Here is a 19,576-nt window from a genome sequence, read left to right on the forward strand (position 1 = left end):
CATTCATTTAGAACCAGCAAGGAATACCTGCATAGGGCTCTGGCCTCTTCAGAACCTGTCCTTAAAATGGTAAGATTTAAGATTACAGGGATGTATACACACACATGAACAGGCACCTTGTTATTTATTAACCAAAAAAACCAGATTCCACAATTCTAGGGAAAGATTAGCAGCTACATGAGCTGAAATGAGACAAGAGTGTGTTAGCCTGGATACAAAAATCGTTTCATGTCCATCAGATATGCACAGCATGGTTTCTCTGTCTATTATTTCCCTTTTTCTCATTGGTTTTTTTTTCCATGTTTTCTGCCCCGTTCTGGGTTTCTGCTTTTTTGCTTCAATGAAATAAAAGCAAAATGAACCACAAATGGTTTTAAACCAAGGAAGTGGGAACAAAAAGTGTGGTTGAATTTTATGAGCATTTTTTTACGAGTACTGTACTGGAAGAAAAATTGTGAACATGTAGGTGTTTCATTATTGTTCTAGATACACTGAATGTTGGTTGTACAAAAATGCCAGTAGATAACACTGTTAACAGAAAAGGAGTTAGCTGTAAAGACGACAAAAAAGCAGAAACTTACTGCATATAGCAGGGGATTCAGAGGAAAATATCCCCCTCAAAAAAAGTCTGATAGAAAAACCTGTGCATTTAAGCACTGTTGACAATTAACAACATGTCAGAAGGATCTGAGGTCCTTAAGATGTTGCCATCAAACCTAAGCTTGTAGGAAATGCAATACAAGTACAAAATCAGCTCATTGCAACACAGACAGCATGGCATAGGCCTGCACAACCTCATGTCCTCACGAAAATCCACTGTTTTACTGCAAATTTCTCCTAGTAGACACATTTTTGCATGCATTTTTTCACATTTGTCCAGATTTTGCAATGCAGTATATTCATTTTTGTGCACATCATTTAGCTAGAGAACTACACTGCAAAATTCAGACAAGCACAAACGTCCAAAGATGGCTGTACTTTGGTTCACATCTTGTTTTGGATACTGCAAATTAGTCAAGCTCTCCTTTAAATGTGCAGTGAATCCAATTTCTCCCCCTACCCTTTATACACCAGTTGTTTTCGTGATATAAAGTCACTGCACATTGCAATCTACTGAAACATTTTCAATCTAGTCTTGTCAATCTTGTTTATCAGTTTTCCTACGTGTACTAAGAATAAACCCACAGAAGGCATTCCTTCCAGCTCAATCTTTTAAAGCAGAAATCTTCTATGTCTAGAAGAACCTAGAAACATTACAATACTCATAAAATCCACCAACTACAGCATTCCCCAGCAACCAAATTGAGAATGGGACAATGTAGACTTCCTGAAGTGTCTTATCTAAGTTGCTTCTAGCAGGCTTACTGTAAATCATCTCTTCTGATCATTGGCTTCAAAGAAGGAAACCAAACACTGACCTTACTTGCCAAGGAACCTTTTCAGTTTGAAAGTGGCAATTGGAAACTTTCTCTAACAAGCTTTTTTTAAAAAAATAACAAAGGTTTCTAGTATAGATAATATTTGTGTGTGCAACATTCTGATAAAATATTTGGAATAAGAGAGAATAAGCATATAAAAAAACACCTATCAGAGAGATAAATAACTCTGCCACAAGTTGTCACGGGGTGGTTTTTTTTGGGGGGGGTTGTTCTAATCTTCCCCTTGTATCAAAATAAAATATGAATCTAGGCATTCCAAGAAGAAATAAATATATAAAAACAAGATGTTTTACATGAGTTCATCTATATCTGCAAAGTACATGGCATTTCCGAGTAACTTTGTTTTAGCCTCAGATTTTCTTCTGCTGTCCCATAGTTCTCTTGGTGTTCTGATGGATGCACAGAAACATTATAGGAGACAAGCCAGCATTAAATTTGATATCTTGAAAGGCTGCAGGATTGTCAGGAAAACAGAAATGAGGTCAACCAGCAAGATCTGTGGCCTAACACACAGCACTCTGTTCATCTCCACTCTGCCCTATCAGCAGCAAAAGGAGGAATGATTGTGGTGGCATTAGTGGTGTACGTGGCTTTTGCCTTCCCACAAGAGAAAAACCCATTCTTCTGCAGCATCGCTTTGTACATTATTCGCCAGCAAAGACATGATGTGCTTCTTTAGCTACTGCAAGATGAAAATCAAAGCTCGAAATAAAACACCACAGCAATCCAAAAACATCTGGCGATTTGAAAAGAGGTTATTTCACACACAGTGTGGATATTTTAGAAGAAGCCGAACCAGGTTTACTTAAAATAAATTAGAATGTTGAAGAGAAATAGCCTAATAGTTTGACTCTCCTGTAGAGGGTGGGTATACCAAATAAAGTCATTTGTGCAGAATTAGAGAGAAGTTAGTTTGGTTTGCATTTTAATGCCTAATTTCCGCTTCCTAAATCAATATGTGAATTGAAATGCAGCTTCCCCCATTTTTTAATTTCTCCCAATTTTGTAATGAATCTGCCTTGTCAAAAAATGTGTATTAGGGGAAAGGGCACACAGAAATGAGTGTGCAAGTATATGTAATATTGTACCAAAATGCATTCTATCAGGAAAAATTGCTAGTAAACTGAGAAAAGCTGAACTTGACAGATTTGCTCATCCTTTCCTAGATTTCATTCATCTTATCCGTACTTATCCCACACTTCACATCAAAGGGATCCCAGAACAGCTCATAAAAATATATAGAAACAATGATACAGTCACCAATATGCTAGACAATTATAAAACAACCCAAGAACAGTAAACCCACATATTAAAATCAGGGCCGAGTAAGGTTTAACGTTTATTGAAATAGAATCTAAAAACATTTTTAAAGCCCTGGCACATAAAGTGGTCTTTCACTTGGCACTGAAAAGGTAACATGGTTGGCAATAGGCAAGCCTCCCTGGGAAATATACTCCAAAGACAGTGAGCCACCACATAAAAGGCCCTATATCCCAGGTCATCACCTGCCTCTCTTTGAGGCATATGATGATCCTTAGAAGAATATTTCTGTAGTGGTTTGGAAAGACTCTTCTCCAAAGTGTTTTCCTGCACTGCTACACTGATGTTGGAAAGCCATTTGTAGGTTGATTTGTAGATATTTTCTTTATCTCCCTGCCAGGATGGAGGGTAGACTGGAAGGGTTTGTGATTTACTCTGCCTTCATGGCTTTAGCTTCTGAAGGTTACTTGGGAAGAAGCTGCCACAGAAACCCATGCCACTCTCTGCATACCTGTCATGAAATAAAAACTGTGGATTGTGAAAATAAAGGAAGGTCAAGTGAAGGTGCAGACCTAATTTACTTTTTATCACTGAAGGCAGACAAGCATGAATTGGCTGATTATTCTGTATTGAAAGCTGAAAGACAAATAATGCAAAACTCCTTCAATGCTTTCTAAAATAGCTGCTCAAAGTACATGCTGATTTCCTTATGTAAGCATTTTAGCACACCTTAGCCCACAACTCCTTAACAGTCCCTCCCTGCAAGAGCCAAAGGCCACCACAGAAAATGAACAACTGCATATATTCCTAACAAAAAAATTGGCAGGTTTCTGAATCCCAAGTCGACAAGAGGATGAGAACTTCAAGATGTGCTTGAATTTCTTTTCTTGTTCAATATTAAACAAAACACCTATGGAAAAGTGCTTCAGTTTATTTACTTGCCAGAGGGAGAAAAGGCAGTTCATTTGAAAAGGCACCTGAACAACATTTGGTGGCTGAGTCAAAATGCTGGCTACGAACATGACAGATGAGCACGTAACTGAAAAAGTGTTGCAAACTTAGCAGCATGAAATAGCTGGGCTAAAAAAGCCTGAAACAGGAAAGACTCGCTGACACTCAAGCATATTTTCATCAGTACCTTGTAGGGACGGAACTTCTGCAAAAGCTGCTGAAGCTTGTTATCAGCTCGGCTCAGAAGTCTGTGGTTTTCTCACTCTTACGAGCCTGCTATAACTGACAGTTGTTTTTCATTGAACAGGATGCCAGCATCTAAGGTGTCTCCTTCCCTAAAACTTCACAGAAAGAAGCAGGGTGGCTCAGCCTCACACGCAACCATTTACTCGCTCTCGATTGCAAAAACGCTTCTCCTTAGCTGAAGATGCAGCACAGATGCAATGAGAAAAACCCAGTAAATATGGTGGTTGTTAAAAAAAGGAAGCTGCCTGAGCAGTCTTTTAGAGATGCTAAAGCCTCAGATTTAAAAATATGGATGAATAGAACAGTCACACTCTTTAAAAACTCAGACAATCACAAGCATTAAGTACCAGGGGAGCAAACTGCCTGTCATTATAACAGGCCCTTCAGCTCCCTGCACAACCAATGGGCAGAGATGATGGTAGGTCTAGCCCAGAAACCATCTGGAGGGCTACTGGTTCCCCACCCAAGAAGTTGTCAAGAGTGGGCCTTTGCATGTGCTACACTGAAACACAAAGAGTGCAGCCTTTCTCCCTGTCTTGCTCTGTCCCTGTGCAAGGCCCTGGCAGTGACAACTTGGCTGCATCAGGTCAGGGATGGGAGGCCAGCTTTATCCTCACAGCAATAACACCCTCAAGTTTACAATACTTTATCCTCCTGCCCAATAAGATGGAAAGGCAATTATTCACTTACAGTAAAGCTTGGCTCTCCAGTGGGTTGGGAATCCCACCAATGAGAATGAAGTCTGCACCTAACTGGGCAGCCCTGCTCCTTCCCTCTGCTTAAACCCCATTCTGGTTTTGGTATCTTAGTCACACTAGAGCATGACAAAACCTGGGAACGGGCTTTTATATGTCTCGATTCCAAGAACACCAGAGTAGGTTGCCCACTGTAAAGGGTAAGGGCTTAATACACCTGAGTCCATGAAGCTGTGTCTTTCTGGGATGACCTTCCAAAATCTAAGTTAGTTGTAAGATAACTACCTACCACAATTTTCCAGTTGATGTGAACAAATGTCAAAAATGGATCCAGGCTCAACATGCAGAAGGAGGCAGTGCTTACTGTACATCAGGGATCCTGGTACTGGTTCGGATTATAATTCGGCAGATTAGCACTTGTACTGTTTAGTTTCAGCTCTTATTCACGAATTTAAATTATTCCTGATCCAGCTCTTTAGTTTTTCAAAAGTAACATTATTGTTTACATTTTTAATAATGATTTCAAAGCTGGCTGAAAACACAATGAGCCAGTAATTGCCCATTGAAGTAATTGCTCATGCCTCAGGGTTACTGTCTGTCCAAGTGAGTTTAAGGAGGTGACAGATCCAGAGTTACTGTTCTTTGTTATTTTTTCTTGTCACCTAGCTAGCATATTAACAACTATCTAATTACTGTTAACCCACATCACACCGTTCAGGGCATAATTAGCAGGGTGTGCTTATGATTCACTCCCCAACCACCCATACACTTTTCCGAGAAAAAGGAACAAAAAAATAAAATTACAATTTGTATTTTTGCATGGATTGATAATGACAAGTAATAAGCATGAACAGTGAGTCTAAAAAATAACCATTTATTATAAAGTTATGAAAAAAATGTAATAATGTTATTACAAAAAGATATAAATCAGACTCACATTTTAACACTCACAAAAGACAAGTAAAGCCCATCTTTTGTTACGTTAAATGACCACCCAAGCTCTGCTTAAAAACCTCCAAGGAAGGAGAGTCCACCATCTTCCATGCTTATGGATACACACAATTGTTTGGTTCAGAGGACCTTCCCAGAAGCTGAGTCTATCTCACATTCTTAAAACTAGACTGAAGGTCAAGTATCTATTTGCAAGCCAAATAAGTAACAGTCAATCAGATCAATGTACTGGTAGGGGCACACAATGCAACAAACTAGCTTAAGAGCATCAACCATTGTATCCAATGGCCATAATCTCAAACATTTCAGAATATGCCTTTATAATCTCATTTTAAGGGAGCTTACTTCTTATCTTATTTTAAGATGCTAAAAGTTTGAGATCATAATCCATACATTACAAGCTTCAGATCACACAGCCTTAACATGAGGCTGTGTTTTGAGTACTGAAGGGATTTGAATCTCGGGTCTCCAAGCGCAACACTGTTCATGGGACCACACCAGTGTGCAGCTGCCAGCCATGATCAGAGACAACAAGTTCTTTCCTCCCCTTGGATCAACAGCCTGCTCCCAAATCCCATCTAGTCTGCCGAGTCCTAGCATTTGAAGTGCAGTATTGAGAGAAGAGAAAGGAGAAGAAAAACCGATGGTTTACTTGCATTTATAAGTCTAAATGCAAGTACCAGCAAAGAAATAACCTTAAAAAATGTGCACGCCCAAACCAAGCCATCTTGCCATAGTAAACTTCCAGAAACACCACATCAAGGATCTCTGTGCGTCATAACAAACACTGAAGGCAGCAGATGAGATTAACACTTCTTTGCACGACATCAAGAGGAAAACCCCAGAAACTGACGGCCCTCCAGTGTCTAAATTTGTGTACCGTGACTTGTACAACACTTGCTAATCCCGCCTGACACAGAAGGGGGTTGTCACACCTGATCCATAACAGCAGTCTGCAGCAAAGGTCTGCTGCATTTGCTAATTCTGCTGGCAGGAGAGGGCTTTTTTGAAAGCTGAAAGTCGAGATGAAGCAGTCAGGGGAGGGGGAGGAAACACACACAACAAACCTCCAACCGCTTCTGTTTAACTAATGCTTTTGATCTCAAACTGCTGTGGTCTCGTCCCCAGCACAACAGCACACAAAAGCTCTGTGAACATGGTCTCAGAGGCAGCTTTGTGCAGGTTGAGGGCCCTACAGAAAGAACGGACCTGTTATGGGAGAGTGATGGAAACAGGGAGAGGCAGGGAGTGAAAGGGGGGAAGGAGGCAAATATAACAGGAGCATCCAAAGGAGGCTTCCAGTCAGCAGGCGGCCTGAAACATAATCACCAGTTTGTACAAGGGAATTTTAATTTAATAGATCTTGCAAAGGAGGGGGGGTGGGGGTGGGAGAAAACCTGATCTGAGGCAGTTCATCAGAAAAAGTGGGGGGGGCAGGTTTTTATAGCAAATGCAATTAGCTGGAGTAGTTTTTATTTTCCTTATTTTACTTCATACAGGTGTAAAGTGAAACCCATAAACCAATTTGTTCCTCTTGGTTATAAACTAGTCTTCAGACAGAAATGCCCCTGAAATCAATGAAATGAACCAATTCAACGAAATGAATCCAATGAACCCTCCCTTAAGGTGAAATTTCAGAGACTGCATGGACTGATAATAATAAATTTATCATTTCTACCCTGCCCATCTGGCTGGGTTTCCCCAGCCACTCTGGGTGGCTTTCAACAGAACATTAAAAACAGAACAAAACTTCAAATACTGTATTATTGACAACAGTCAAAATTGGAAAGTATTACATTAAACTTTTTTTATTTTTTTAAAAGGTGCTTTTCCACTAAAACAAACCAACTAACCAACCAACTGTATTACAGAATGGAAGGCCTATGTTATATGATGTAATGAAATAACAACACTTGGGCACATCTAGATATCTCTAAAGCAGGACCACTGACACCTCATATTATTGTTTTCAAAATATTATGAACCAATAAGACATGTTGGAATGTTTCAGTCTGTTAAACATGTGTTATGCCATCTATCTATAAAGATGTATAAAGAAGCAAGTCATTGCTGGCTGTGCTGTGGTTGAAGAGAACAGAAATGCATGACCAAAAATTGATCTGGCATTCTAAATGTGAATACACATGTTTCTAAAGACACATAAATTGTCTCTGCAGGCACTACAAGAGTCCTGCAAGGTAAGCCATTATTGTTAAGTAAAACTCGTGACTTGTCAGAGGCCACCTAGCCAGTTCGTGGTTGAACTAATATTTGAACCTGGGACTTCCTTCCTCATTGTTCAAAATCTTAACCACTGGTTCCTAAAGGTAAATGCTGACATAGGTACTTAGGAATGAACAAAGTTACAAAGGTGCAAGAAAGCAAAGCATGCAAATAGAAATAAACTTAATACAACTTTGTCCTGCAAGAAAATGTTGCCATGAGCACTCACCTTCTGTCAGAAGTGCTGCTATTCTGCATTCCAAAAAGTCTCTGGGAGGGTCTTGTCCTCTTTCCAGAATGCTTTAAGTTGTAAGGAACTTCAGTAGGCTATTTCACTTTCCCCATGGTTTTCAGTTTCCCCCAACTAAAACTCAGCATTCAATGGCTATGGAGCATGCAACAACATTCTTAGGAGAGTGTTGCTTTTTAATGGTTAAACCACGGAGCCTAGGGCTTGCCGATCAGAAGGTTGGAGGTTCAAATCCCCGTGACGGGGTGAGCTCCCATTGCTTGGTCCCTGCTCCTGCCAACCTAGCAGTTCAAAAGCACAAAGTGCAAGTAGATGAATAGGTACCACTCCGGTGGGAAGGTAAACGGCATTTCCGTGTGCTGCTCTGGTTTGCCAGAAGTGGCTTAGTCATGCTGGCCACATGACCCAGAAAAACTGTGTGTGGACAAATGTTGGCTCCCTTGGCCAGTAAAGCGAGATGAGCACTGCAACCCCAGAGTCGCCCACGAATGGACCTAATGGTCAGGGGTCCCTTTACCTTTACACCTATAGGCCTCAGGGTTTTCTCAACCATGGTGACACTGCCCTTTCTCAGTAGCTCCAATCCTGTTGTCACTCACTACCTGAGCTCATTATTAAAGGGAATGCTGTTGCAAAAGAGACGTCTACAATCCATTCTAAAACACCCAGCAGCTTTGCACCTTTCCTCCAACTATTATTGCTGCTTTAGAACAAAGCTTCCCTTCCAGTCCCAACTTCACAGTTAATTATAGAAAATTCACTTCTACACAGCTTTCACTGGCTAAGTCTTGAGAATTAGCCTGCATGTTGATTTTTTAAGTACATTGATGGAATATCTCACAATGGCATGCATCCTTTGCATGCCACAGATGTGAACCATAAAATTGATCTAAACTGTGATCAAGGAAAACAGGACGGTGACCACATTTTAAAGTGTGCAATACATTTGTCGTTGGGATAAGATTTGCATCTGTGGCACCTTGTGGTAATGTGCTTGAAGCTTTAAAGCTGCTGTAGCAGGTGGGCGCCTCTCTCCTTTAAGGACCATAAAGAAGCAAATTAAAAGTTCAGGCAGCTACATGTTTTTACATTCTGCCATCATCAAAGAACTAAAAGGATAAGGTGCTTGCTCTTTATCAGAAAGGTCGGCTGAAATGCTGAAACTGTTTGCTAAGGATACTGATCTTAGGCCGGCTTATGATATATATGGAAACCAGGAAAAATGTTTTGAATTTGGAGAACATCTAGGATAGACAAATGAAATTTGCTATGTAATTAAGGACCCACAGAATTTGTAAACGTGTCTGTGTGTGAGACCATGACCAAATATCTCTTTCTCAAAAACCCAAGGGCTCTTGCAGATCTCTGTGAAACAATACTGCCAAGTTTCACACAGCTTCACTTTCATGCTAAAGTGGCAACCACTGTCAAACTAACAAAGGACAACTTGTCAGCCTCTCACTACTGCAGGTGTTTTCTGCCTTCCCAAATATCATCTAATATGAAGGTATTATTGTTAGCTCTCATGTCTGCATGAAATACACACTGCTGCTTTGTAATAACAATGATCTAGTCAGTTACACTAGACTCTACACAGCAATAAAGCAATTTAGTTGGAAACATATTGGTATTTTATTTTTTTGGCTACAATTCCAACTTTAAATCCCTTATCACATCAGGGGCAGGAATGCTGGTAACTGAGCAGTGGCGGAACAAGCCGATCGGGCACCTGCAGCGGCATACATGCCATGTGCCCAAGGGCGGGGCCAGCTGCCCATGGGGGCGGGGCCAGCCTCCTGCGGGGTGAGGCGAGCTGGGGCAGGATGCTCCGCGGGGCCTCCAAGGAGTCTGTCTGCCTCCTCCCACTCAGCCGCCCTACAGCTGAGGGGGAGGTGGCGGGTGGACCATTTGGGGCATTGTGGAGCCTGCGGGCGCCTTGCCCCGGGCGCTGACAACCCACGCTACGCCACTGGGTCAGACCTATATGGTTCTTTACTTGAAGCAGCAGTCAGGGTACCATTTTTTCTTTGTTTAACTGTAGATTTCATCTTGAGTCTGTTATTGTACTGGGGAGAAGTGAGCTAAAATGTGCAATTTCCAGGAGACAATTAGCAGGTGAAGGAAGACTTAACCACTCTCTCTTCCAGCCCGCCAATATCTCCCTGCCCAAACATTAGCATTACAAAGACTTCTGGGCTGGTTTTGTAAACTATAGTTCCATGATGAATCAGAATCCTCTTCCCCCAGCAATTACAGTAAGTGAGTAAAATGGTCACAATTCCAGCAAGGCAAAAGAACTCAAGGGCAGTGTGGAATATGGCTGGTGAATGGCAGGGCCTGAGGAGAATTCCAAAGGCTAGAGAGAAAGAGGCTTGGATGTGCCTGAGGTTTCCCCCCTCAACCTCTAGAGTCTCCCAGCTGGAGTTCCTTTAACCAGAGACAAGGGAATGTTATGCATGCAGAAGCCACACATACCACTGAGCTGCAGCCCCTTCTCTTTAGGCATAACACCAAACCCAGAGGCGGTTTTCTTCCATTGATAGTGGCAGGACACAGAGCAAATAATTATGAATTAACAATCGTTGTTGAGCACCGGAAGAAAATGCGCCACCATTTCAGTGTTCAGGCACTGATCTAGTTTCCGGGCCTTGTCTGGAATGCTTAGTTTTACCAAAATAGCACATTGTTTTCTTTTTGATATTTTACTCCCTTCTTTCCAGTAATTCCTGTAATGGCTCTTTCAGAGGCACTCAGGCCTTCACAATGAAAAAGGGAGCATCTCTAACAGTGAGAAGACTGTGTAAAAACCAGACATTGTGCAAGCCTTCTCTCCCCCCTCCCCCCGCACATCAACCATGCCAAGCCTTTTATTAGTTTCGCCAGTTCAATTTCCTTTCCGCAAGATCATTTAGTGTTTTTCTGAGTAACCCTTTCTTTCATTTGGATGCTTAGCACCATAAAACAGGGATACACATGCCTTGTCGCAAAGTTATCTGTTAGATTATCGCTAGTTTAGAACCTAGAGAAAAAGATATAGGACAAATGGTTCAATGACTTAGGTTAGGTTGTCCTAAGGGCTGTGATTCAGCCTTCACTTCACAACAGTAGTGGGGAACCTGCAGCTATGTTTGATCCAGCCTGTGGATCAAACAGTGCTCCACAGACCTCCTCATTTCAGTGAAAACTGTGCTCAACTGCCTGACAGCTGATGTCATACTTGATGTCAGGGGTGGGTATGGTGAGGGCTTCAAAGGAACAATCAGAAGTTTTAAGTGGGTTTTCCAAAAGGCTTTCCAATAGGCCACACTGAGCTCTGAAGTCCTGACAATTAGGGCATTAAAGCAAAACATCTCCTGATAATCACAGTGGTGTCAAGTGATTAACTTGTTGGAGCCTCCACCCACCTATCAAATTTGGCCTGTCAAGGGCTGGGGAGATAAAGATCCAGCCTGCTGGCCAGAAATGTTTTCTCCCCACCCTGTTCCATAACAAACTTCCCATGTGACCTTGGATGGGTCACTAAGTTTCTATGATTCATTCCAATACTCTTTAAGTAAGGATGGCAGTTTTTCTGCACATCATGGGATGGGGCTGAGATAATGCATGAATGTGTTTTAGATATCCAGATGCTGTGTGGGAGTTTGTGTATTGCAGCTGCTCACATACCATTCCAGCAACATTAAAAAACAAACGATTATTTGGGTAGCATTGGCAGTGTGGGTGTTGCAGCATAGGGCCAGAGAACAACAACAAGGCAAGAGATAATTTCATCCAGTTTCAACAGAATTTACCTCCTGCATTTATATACCATCTTTCTGCCATATTACTCAACAAACATTTTAAGCTGGATGCACGAAGAAAGTTTCTAACGTAGGAAGAGCTGAACAGTAGCTCCACATTAATGGAGAATTGAAAGGAAAGTCTAGACAGACACCTGTCAATATTGTTATTTTAGCCTTATGTTTCCAGGTCATCAAGAGTCTGCCTGTACTTGCTTAGATTAAGATGCTTAGGATATGCACTGTGGATAATAATACATTAATTTAATCAGCTGCCATCCATAAGGATATTTTGAAGGCTTTTCAATAATGTGCCCTTAGGGATTTTGGAGGACATGTAACACCAATGCTGACTAAATATTCTCGAGACAAATGTTCCTATGAGTGGGCTGGATTCTGCATACTTGGAGAAGTTATTGAGTGAGTCATATTTGTAGGAATTAATCTATACAAATGAGTTAGGTGTGCATAACAAGAAAAGCCTCATCATATCCCACATGTTAAGAATTATCATTTGTTACTACAGGATTGTATGTCTTCAGATGAAATATCAAATAATATCTTAAATTATTTTTTAAATCAATTATAATTATATTCTTGTCATTCAGTGTGTTCTTTGAACCCAATTTCCCCCCTTGAAGCATGTTTTAAAGTCCCTGACCTCTTCTCCATCCCAAGAAAAATTGCTTACAATACAGTGGTACCTCAGGATAAGAACTTAATTCGTTCTGGAGGTCTGTTCTTAACCTAAAACTGTTCTTAACCTGAGACACCACTTTAGCTAATGGAGCCTCCCGCTGCCGCCGTGCCACTGCCACCCAATTTCTGTTCTCATCCTGAAGCAAAGTTCTTAACCTGAAGCACTATTTCTGGGTTAGCAGAGTCTGTAACCTGAAGTGTCTGTAACCTGAAGGGTCTCTAACCCAAGGTACCACTGTAATGTGTTTATTAAGAGAGATTTGCAGTTAAATGCTGAAGCATTTTCATGAGGATTTTTAAAAGGAAAATTTGCAAGTTGCTACAGAAATGTGGAGAACCAGATTTAAGGATTAAAAGAGAGAGAGAGAGAGAGAGAGAGAGAGAGAGAGAGAGAGAGGGAGAGAGAGAACTGAAATAAACAGCTCCTTTCAAACCTACTCAGGGGTTGGTGAGAGTAATGTACCATAATCTAGTGATGCGGAAAAAGAGAGTTGCCAGAGTGGTGGTGGCAGCGGCGGAGGGAGGCAGAGGTATGCTGTGACTGATAGTAAACATGGGGAATGATTTTACTTGGGGGGGGGGGAGAGAAAAAACCCACTGCGGCTTATAATTTTATAGAAATTTCCTTTAAAAAACCCCCACATTTTTAAGTTGCTGGTAAAAAGCCAGTAGACCAATATACCTGTGATGTGGCAGGCTTTATTCATTCTGGAAGCACAATGATGCCTGCAATTTTTTTTTCTACTTCTGTCAAAAAGAAAAATATAGCCATTTTTTCATTTCAAATAGTAGATGGAGGTAGCTGGGAGTAAGGCAGACTTGCATGGTCCTCAAACTAAATCAAGAAGCCTACAAGTACCTCTGGCCATATTGTTCATGTATTTTAATCCACAGGTTATTAATTAGATGGCAAGTGTTGCACAATGTGAATTGCTGGTGATGCAAGTGCCTGTATCTTTCAGCAGGAAATTGCAGCAGTCCACTTCCTATCCCTGCCTGTTCTCACTGACTCTGTCAGACGTATAGCAGATAGCTCTGTTAACCTATAATGAAGTTCAGTGGTATTCTTTAAGTTTTTGGGTGCTTCCCTGATGAAATGTTTAGAGTAGATCCATTTCTTGATCCAGACCAGTCCCTGGCCTCTGAGTTCAACACCTCATACCTAACCTGTGTCAGGAACTGAACCACAAATGTGTGCCCCTTTATCCAAGTCAGTGGATAACACTGCTGTAGTCCTGGAGAGGACATTTTTGAGTCTTGCTTCTTCTCATACCAAATGCTGCCTGTTGCTTGCTTACCCACACTACGCTTTATTATATTGATTCACCACTATCTTATTTATTGTTGTTGTTTATTTATGTTTATTATATCGATATTCCACCTTTCTCAAAGCAGCCTGCATAGAGTTCTTGAACAACCTTCCCATTTTAAGGCAGACATGACTCTGCTTAGATACATCAAAGTAGCTGTATTGAGTCCTAAAGACCATACTCTAGAATCTAACTCCTCTTTACACCTGGTCATAGATAACATGGGCACAATTCAACCAACACTAATCATTTTACAATCCTATTGACAGAAGACACATAAGGGACGCGGGTGGCGCTGTGGGTAAAAAGCCTCAGCGCCTAGGGCTTGCCGATCGAAAGGTCGGCGGTTCGAATCCCCGCGGCGGGGTGCGCTCCCGTCGCTCGGTCCCAGCGCCTGCCAACCTAGCAGTTCGAAAGCACCCCCGGGTGCAAGTAGATAAATAGGTACCGCTTACCAGCGGGAAGGTAAACGGCGTTCCGTGTGCTGCGCTGGCTCGCCAGATGCAGCTTGTCACGCTGGCCACGTGACCCGGAAGTGTCTGCGGACAGCGCTGGCCCCCGGCCTATAGATGTGAGATGGGCGCACAAACCCCAGAGTCTGTCAAGACTGGCCCGCTCGGGCAGGGGTACCTTTACCTTTACCTTTACCTTTATTGACAGAAGACACATAAGCAATGGGATTTTAAAAGCATTTGATTCCTCCCCCCACCAGGTTTGTATATCTTGACATGACCCTAACAGCTGTGGCATTCAGAAGGAGAAAGCGGTGCTCAAACATTAAGGCTGCAATTCTATGCCAATGCACCTGGGATGAAGCCCAATTGAACTCAGTGGGACTTACTTTTGACTAGGCATAGGTTTGCTCTGTTTGCTGTCTCCAAGAGTTCAGGAAGTTTGTGGCAATAAATTCATATTTGACACAGGATAGCTAATATTTATTTATTTGTTTGTTTATTTATTTATTTATTTATTTATTCCTTCATTTATAAAAGTATGTACCACTCTGTTACAAAATATCAGGTACACAGCAATATAAAACCATTAAAAGCAGTATGGTGGTTTTCCTCACCTTCAGATTATTATAGTACTGTTTTTTCCTTCTTTGGGGTATTAAAGGTTGTTGTTTTTTTAATCCCATTGCCATACACTTGTTAGTGAAAAGCATTTAGAAAGCGGAATAATTCATAATTTTCTTAGTACACAAATGAATGTGTGATTTTTGGACAAGCCTAGGTTTCCCAAAAATAAATATTAAATAGATTTGTTTCTTTACCTAGCAGTGTAAGGGAAGACCTGGTGTGGTGTGATAGAAAAAGGGTCATATCCTTTGTGGTGTACCACATTCAATTAATATGACAAGCTTTGTGATCCTGTCAGTTTTCACAGAGGGTGGGACCAGTGTTTGCTTCCCCACTCCTCTCTTTTTGTCCAAATTTTCACAGAGTATCGCACTGAAAAAGAATGATGGATTTCCGTCCTAGAGGACTGCATGGGCTGATAAAGTGAAATCTATGGCAGAAAACAACTTGTTTTTTCCACCCTTTAGGCCATAATTTTAGTTGAGAGAGAGAGAAAGTGTAATAAATTTTGGCGGGAAAAATAACCAAACTATTTCGGACATTTCTAATGACTAGTGTGTATAAACACTTCTGAGAAATGGTGGTGAGAACAATTTGACTGAGGGAATGATTATTTTTCTTGCATCAAAGCCTAGGTATTTGTCAAGTCAGGTCTTTTGAAATTGTCTGAAACTCAGTAAAAGGAGGAAGCAGACATACACACACACCACTTTTCGACAAGTCTTGAAGTCTCTCATATTTAAACCCCATTTATTTCTATTAATCAGTGAAAATAATGAATACATTCACTGCTTACTGAAGCTATCTATTGCAATTAAGCTCGCATCCTAAAATATAGGCAAAGCAAAACAAAATGTCTGATTTAATTGCTCAAAACAGGTCCAGTTCTGGAACTAAGGCCTAGTCCACAGACTCAGAATGTGGGGGCATCATCATGAGATGGTGGGGTGGATTTGATGCTTCAGACTTTCATTTTAATAATCTCACATAAAAAACCATGTAAGCAAAAAAACTAGGGTATCATGGATGAAATTCTAGCCCAGCATGATCCCTGCGATGCTTTTTGCTGTCTCTGTGCCATCGGCAGCCAATGTGCTTTCCTCTCATATCTATTTGTAAGATCAGAAATCACTTGTGGTTGATGTGCATTCTATGCTGCTAATTCCAAAGATCATTTAGCAACCATCTTGGCTACCACTCAGTCTAAACTACTGTTGAGAGTGAAGGCTAATTCTGCAGCTGTTAGGGAATCACTTGTACTTATGTTCAGAGGGGAAGGTAAAAACAGAAAGCATACAGGAAATTTACTAAGCAGAGCACATGCCCAATACATGTGCTTATCAGACAGTACAGCAAATAGATGAGGAGATCACAAATGATGCTGCAAGATGTAAAGATATGAACTAATGAAAGTTAGGGGCACAGAATATTTCCCACTTTTATGAGAACTGTACCCCAATAGGACCAAGATCAACTGAATGAAATCTGAGTGGTAGAGGAGGGGAAATGTTTGAGCTCCTCACAATTTTAATGGTTCTCACCAGGCTTTTTGTTTTTAGCCGTGACTCACTGGAACTCAGTTCTGTCACCTCTTAGGTGGGCACCAAGAGAACAAGGGAGGTGTTCATGGTTGAGTTCTGACACCTCTTTTTCTAGAAAAATAGCACTGGTTCTCACACAAGGCAGATTTCCAGCCAATTTTGCACTTGGAATCTATTTTTAGCATGCATTCTCTATGTTGGAACACAGGATTGTTCTGGTATATAATAAAATAATTATACTTAATTTTGTAGAAGAACTGTTATGCTTGTTTATGCTACTGAAGAATGAAGGGCCTAATACATGCTGTTTCAAATTTGTTTAAACTTTATCTACTCATTTATGGCTCTTTTCCTGTCAGAGTTCAAGAACAGGCTGACTGTACACCACTATGTCAAGTAGAGCACTACAGGGTTCAGTCTTTATTACATTCCAAACGAATAAAATTTCCTCAATAAAGCCTTCCTGTCCTGTAGATAAAAGAGCAAATAAACATTTGGATGGGCAAAAAATAAAATAAAATAAATGAAGCCAACTACACTCAGGAAGACCCCTTGTTATTCTACGAATATTGCTTCCTTTGCTTGTTAGCAACCCAAAGGAAATGAGTCGGGGAAGATTAAGCAGTTTCTCAGTCCCCAGCCTTGCTACTAAAAGATGTTTCAGAAAAAGAAAAGGTGTGTGACTCACCCAGCTCATAATGATCTGGTTGAGCTACACTATCCTCTCCTGCCAGTAAAATGTTGCTTAAAACCTTTGTAGTCGCAGAGTCAAAGAAAAGCTTTTATAGCATTCTTCTCCCCTATGTTCACCCCATTTCTAATCCATAAGGGAGCGATGCTGCAAAGTGGCTTGTTGTGACAAAGCAGCTTGCAACCCTTCCGCATTCCTTTGCATGCTTATTAATACAAATAACTGGTGACTCATTTTGACACTCCTGAGGCGGTCAAGGAGTTTGCAACGCTTGTGTGCACTCTCTCTCTCACACACATACACACGCAAAAACACCCATGCCAACCACCACCAGCATGAAATAGCTAATAATTCAATTTATAAAATTGCATTTATTATAACAGGCATTTTTTTGTCAGGAGTACTGCTAGAATAAGAATAACATTCTTATCATATTGTATCACTCTTATCTTGGAATGCTACTGAGGAAACTTCCTGACAGCCTATTTCTTTAGCAAGTTAACTTGCTTACTAATAAGGATTTATCACAATCAAAACATCTGTTTTGAGGATAGTAGAGCTAGCAGAAAACTTCAGTCAGTATTTGTACAGGACATTGTTCCACAAGTTGCTTTATTATTCCGCACCTCTGGATGGTTCTGAAAGCATCTGCAACAAATGATATCTAAATACAGAAAGCAACACAGCTTTCCATGCAATAAACAAGAAATGCATCAAAATTGCTTCACTCTACTCACTGTGCAGTGACTTTTAACACAGTGGGAAGTTAAGTTCCTTTCCTATTTTTTAAATGTCCTAAATGAGTGATTCCAACAACCTGATATTATTCATGCTCATTCAGATGTAAGCCCCACTAATTTTAATTGGGATTTACTCCTAGATAAAAATGCATATGTGAATTGTAGCCCTAGGCTTCTTCCATTATTTGGACTGGTACATAAATGGAGCAACAGCTCAACTTTGTTCCTTATTCATATTAGTCTGTGATGCATACAGTGTGCTATTGGTTCCAAAGCACTGACTCCACCAGCACAGCTAAACTCTCCTTTGGTGGTTGTCCTTCTGCTTGTTGCATGCAATTTGTATGATCTGTAACAGTCACATTCACAAAACAGAGCACTGTTGATTACGTACTGGTGACTTGAACAACTGAAATGAGTGCTCAGTACAATTGCTCAACAGAATCAAGCTGGTAATGCATTTACATTTCAGATTTTATTAGAATCAGAGAAAATAATCATGGAAAAACATGTGCTCCTAAGAGCTTCTTGAAAAGTGCAAACATGCATTTTCCTAAACATGGATGAGTCAAAAAGTATATTTAAAAGATTGAGTGGCACTTACCTCGCACGAAGCACTGCTGGTAAGAAGGAAATGACTCAAAGAAGCTGTTTGAAGTCATGGTTTCCTCTTTTAAAAACTTATTTTCTTTTTTAAAAGGGGGCGATATGTTATTTCTTTTACCTTGGGAAGTAAAAAATCAAGAGTGGTCATTGTAACAAACTCCTCTGCCATTGCACTTTGCATGTTTGTATCTGCAAAGTAAAATAAATTCAGTCATAAGAGTCTTTTTCTCTCACACAACCACTGAACTGTTTTGTAAAAGAGAGAGGGAGAGAGAGAGAGAGAAATAGCGGATCACTTGTGGTTTCATGATGCTTACCACTCTATGAAACTCTTGTGGTTTGCAGTCAAAATGATTCGCCCTGCCTGCTGACCAATATCCCGGACCCGCTCTTCTGTGACTGCCTCTGTACCCAACTTGTGGTTCTGTGGTTGTTTATGAGGCCCAAAGAAGTGTTTCACACAACCAATATTACAAATTTAACCGTTCCTCTTTCCACAGCCTCTTTCAATTGGTTCTTGACAATCACATGATTTCAGTGATGTCAACTTTAAAAAAAAAAGCATTTTGAGCAATGCTCTTCCCACACCACCTGCCTTCCCCTAGATTCAGCAAAGAAACAGTATGCAGAGAGACAGAGACACAGAAAGAGGCTGAGCCTGACTCACAGTCCTTGTTCTACAAATGGGCTTTGCTGATTAAGGACAACTCTGCCTTGTTTTTGCTTGTGGTTGCTGGAACTACTGATTATTTTCATAGATATTTCATTGCTGCTTATTCAATAGTAATTCAAACCCTGGCATTAGTCTGCTGCTGAAAGAGGATGTATATGGCATCATCTAACATTGGGAATCACTTTTCAAAAAGTTCAGCAGGTGGGCAACTGGATTTTTTTAAAGGCAATAATAAGTCAAAAGAGGATAAAATGGATTAGCTCAACAGTTACCCCTTTAGGACAGCCAGAAAATGTCAGGGATCTTATGAATGAATTAAAGACTGGCGTAAACTTTAACGGATAAGGATTACGGAGCTCTTTGAAAACTAAAGTGTGAGATGAATAATAAAAATTAATAATAATTATCATTATCTTGTTATTTTTATTGGGGCAGAACTTTTT

General features: G+C 40.7%; 1 protein-coding gene across 3 annotated transcripts in view; it reads right to left on the reverse strand.

Moving 5' to 3' along the window:
* RUNX1 (RUNX family transcription factor 1) overlaps nt 1–18,924 on the reverse strand; it is a 175,891-nt gene extending 156,967 nt beyond the window's left edge. For 2 of the 3 annotated variants that reach the window (XM_082220517.1, XM_082220515.1), the window contains exons 1-2: nt 18,778–18,924; nt 18,459–18,578 (exon numbers count right to left, since the gene is read on the reverse strand). In XM_082220517.1, coding sequence (XP_082076643.1) covers nt 18,459–18,516 — 58 coding nt within the window. In that variant the 5' untranslated portion in view covers nt 18,517–18,578; nt 18,778–18,924. Of the gene's footprint in view, nt 1–18,458; nt 18,697–18,777 lie in introns of those variants that run through there. The other variant, XM_082220516.1, reaches the window with a different exon arrangement.
* Between the last annotated feature and the right edge of the window lie 652 nt (nt 18,925–19,576).

Source organism: Podarcis vaucheri, assembly GCF_965113315.1.
Source record: "Podarcis vaucheri genome assembly, chromosome: 4".
NCBI classification, from domain to species: domain Eukaryota; kingdom Metazoa; phylum Chordata; class Lepidosauria; order Squamata; family Lacertidae; genus Podarcis; species Podarcis vaucheri.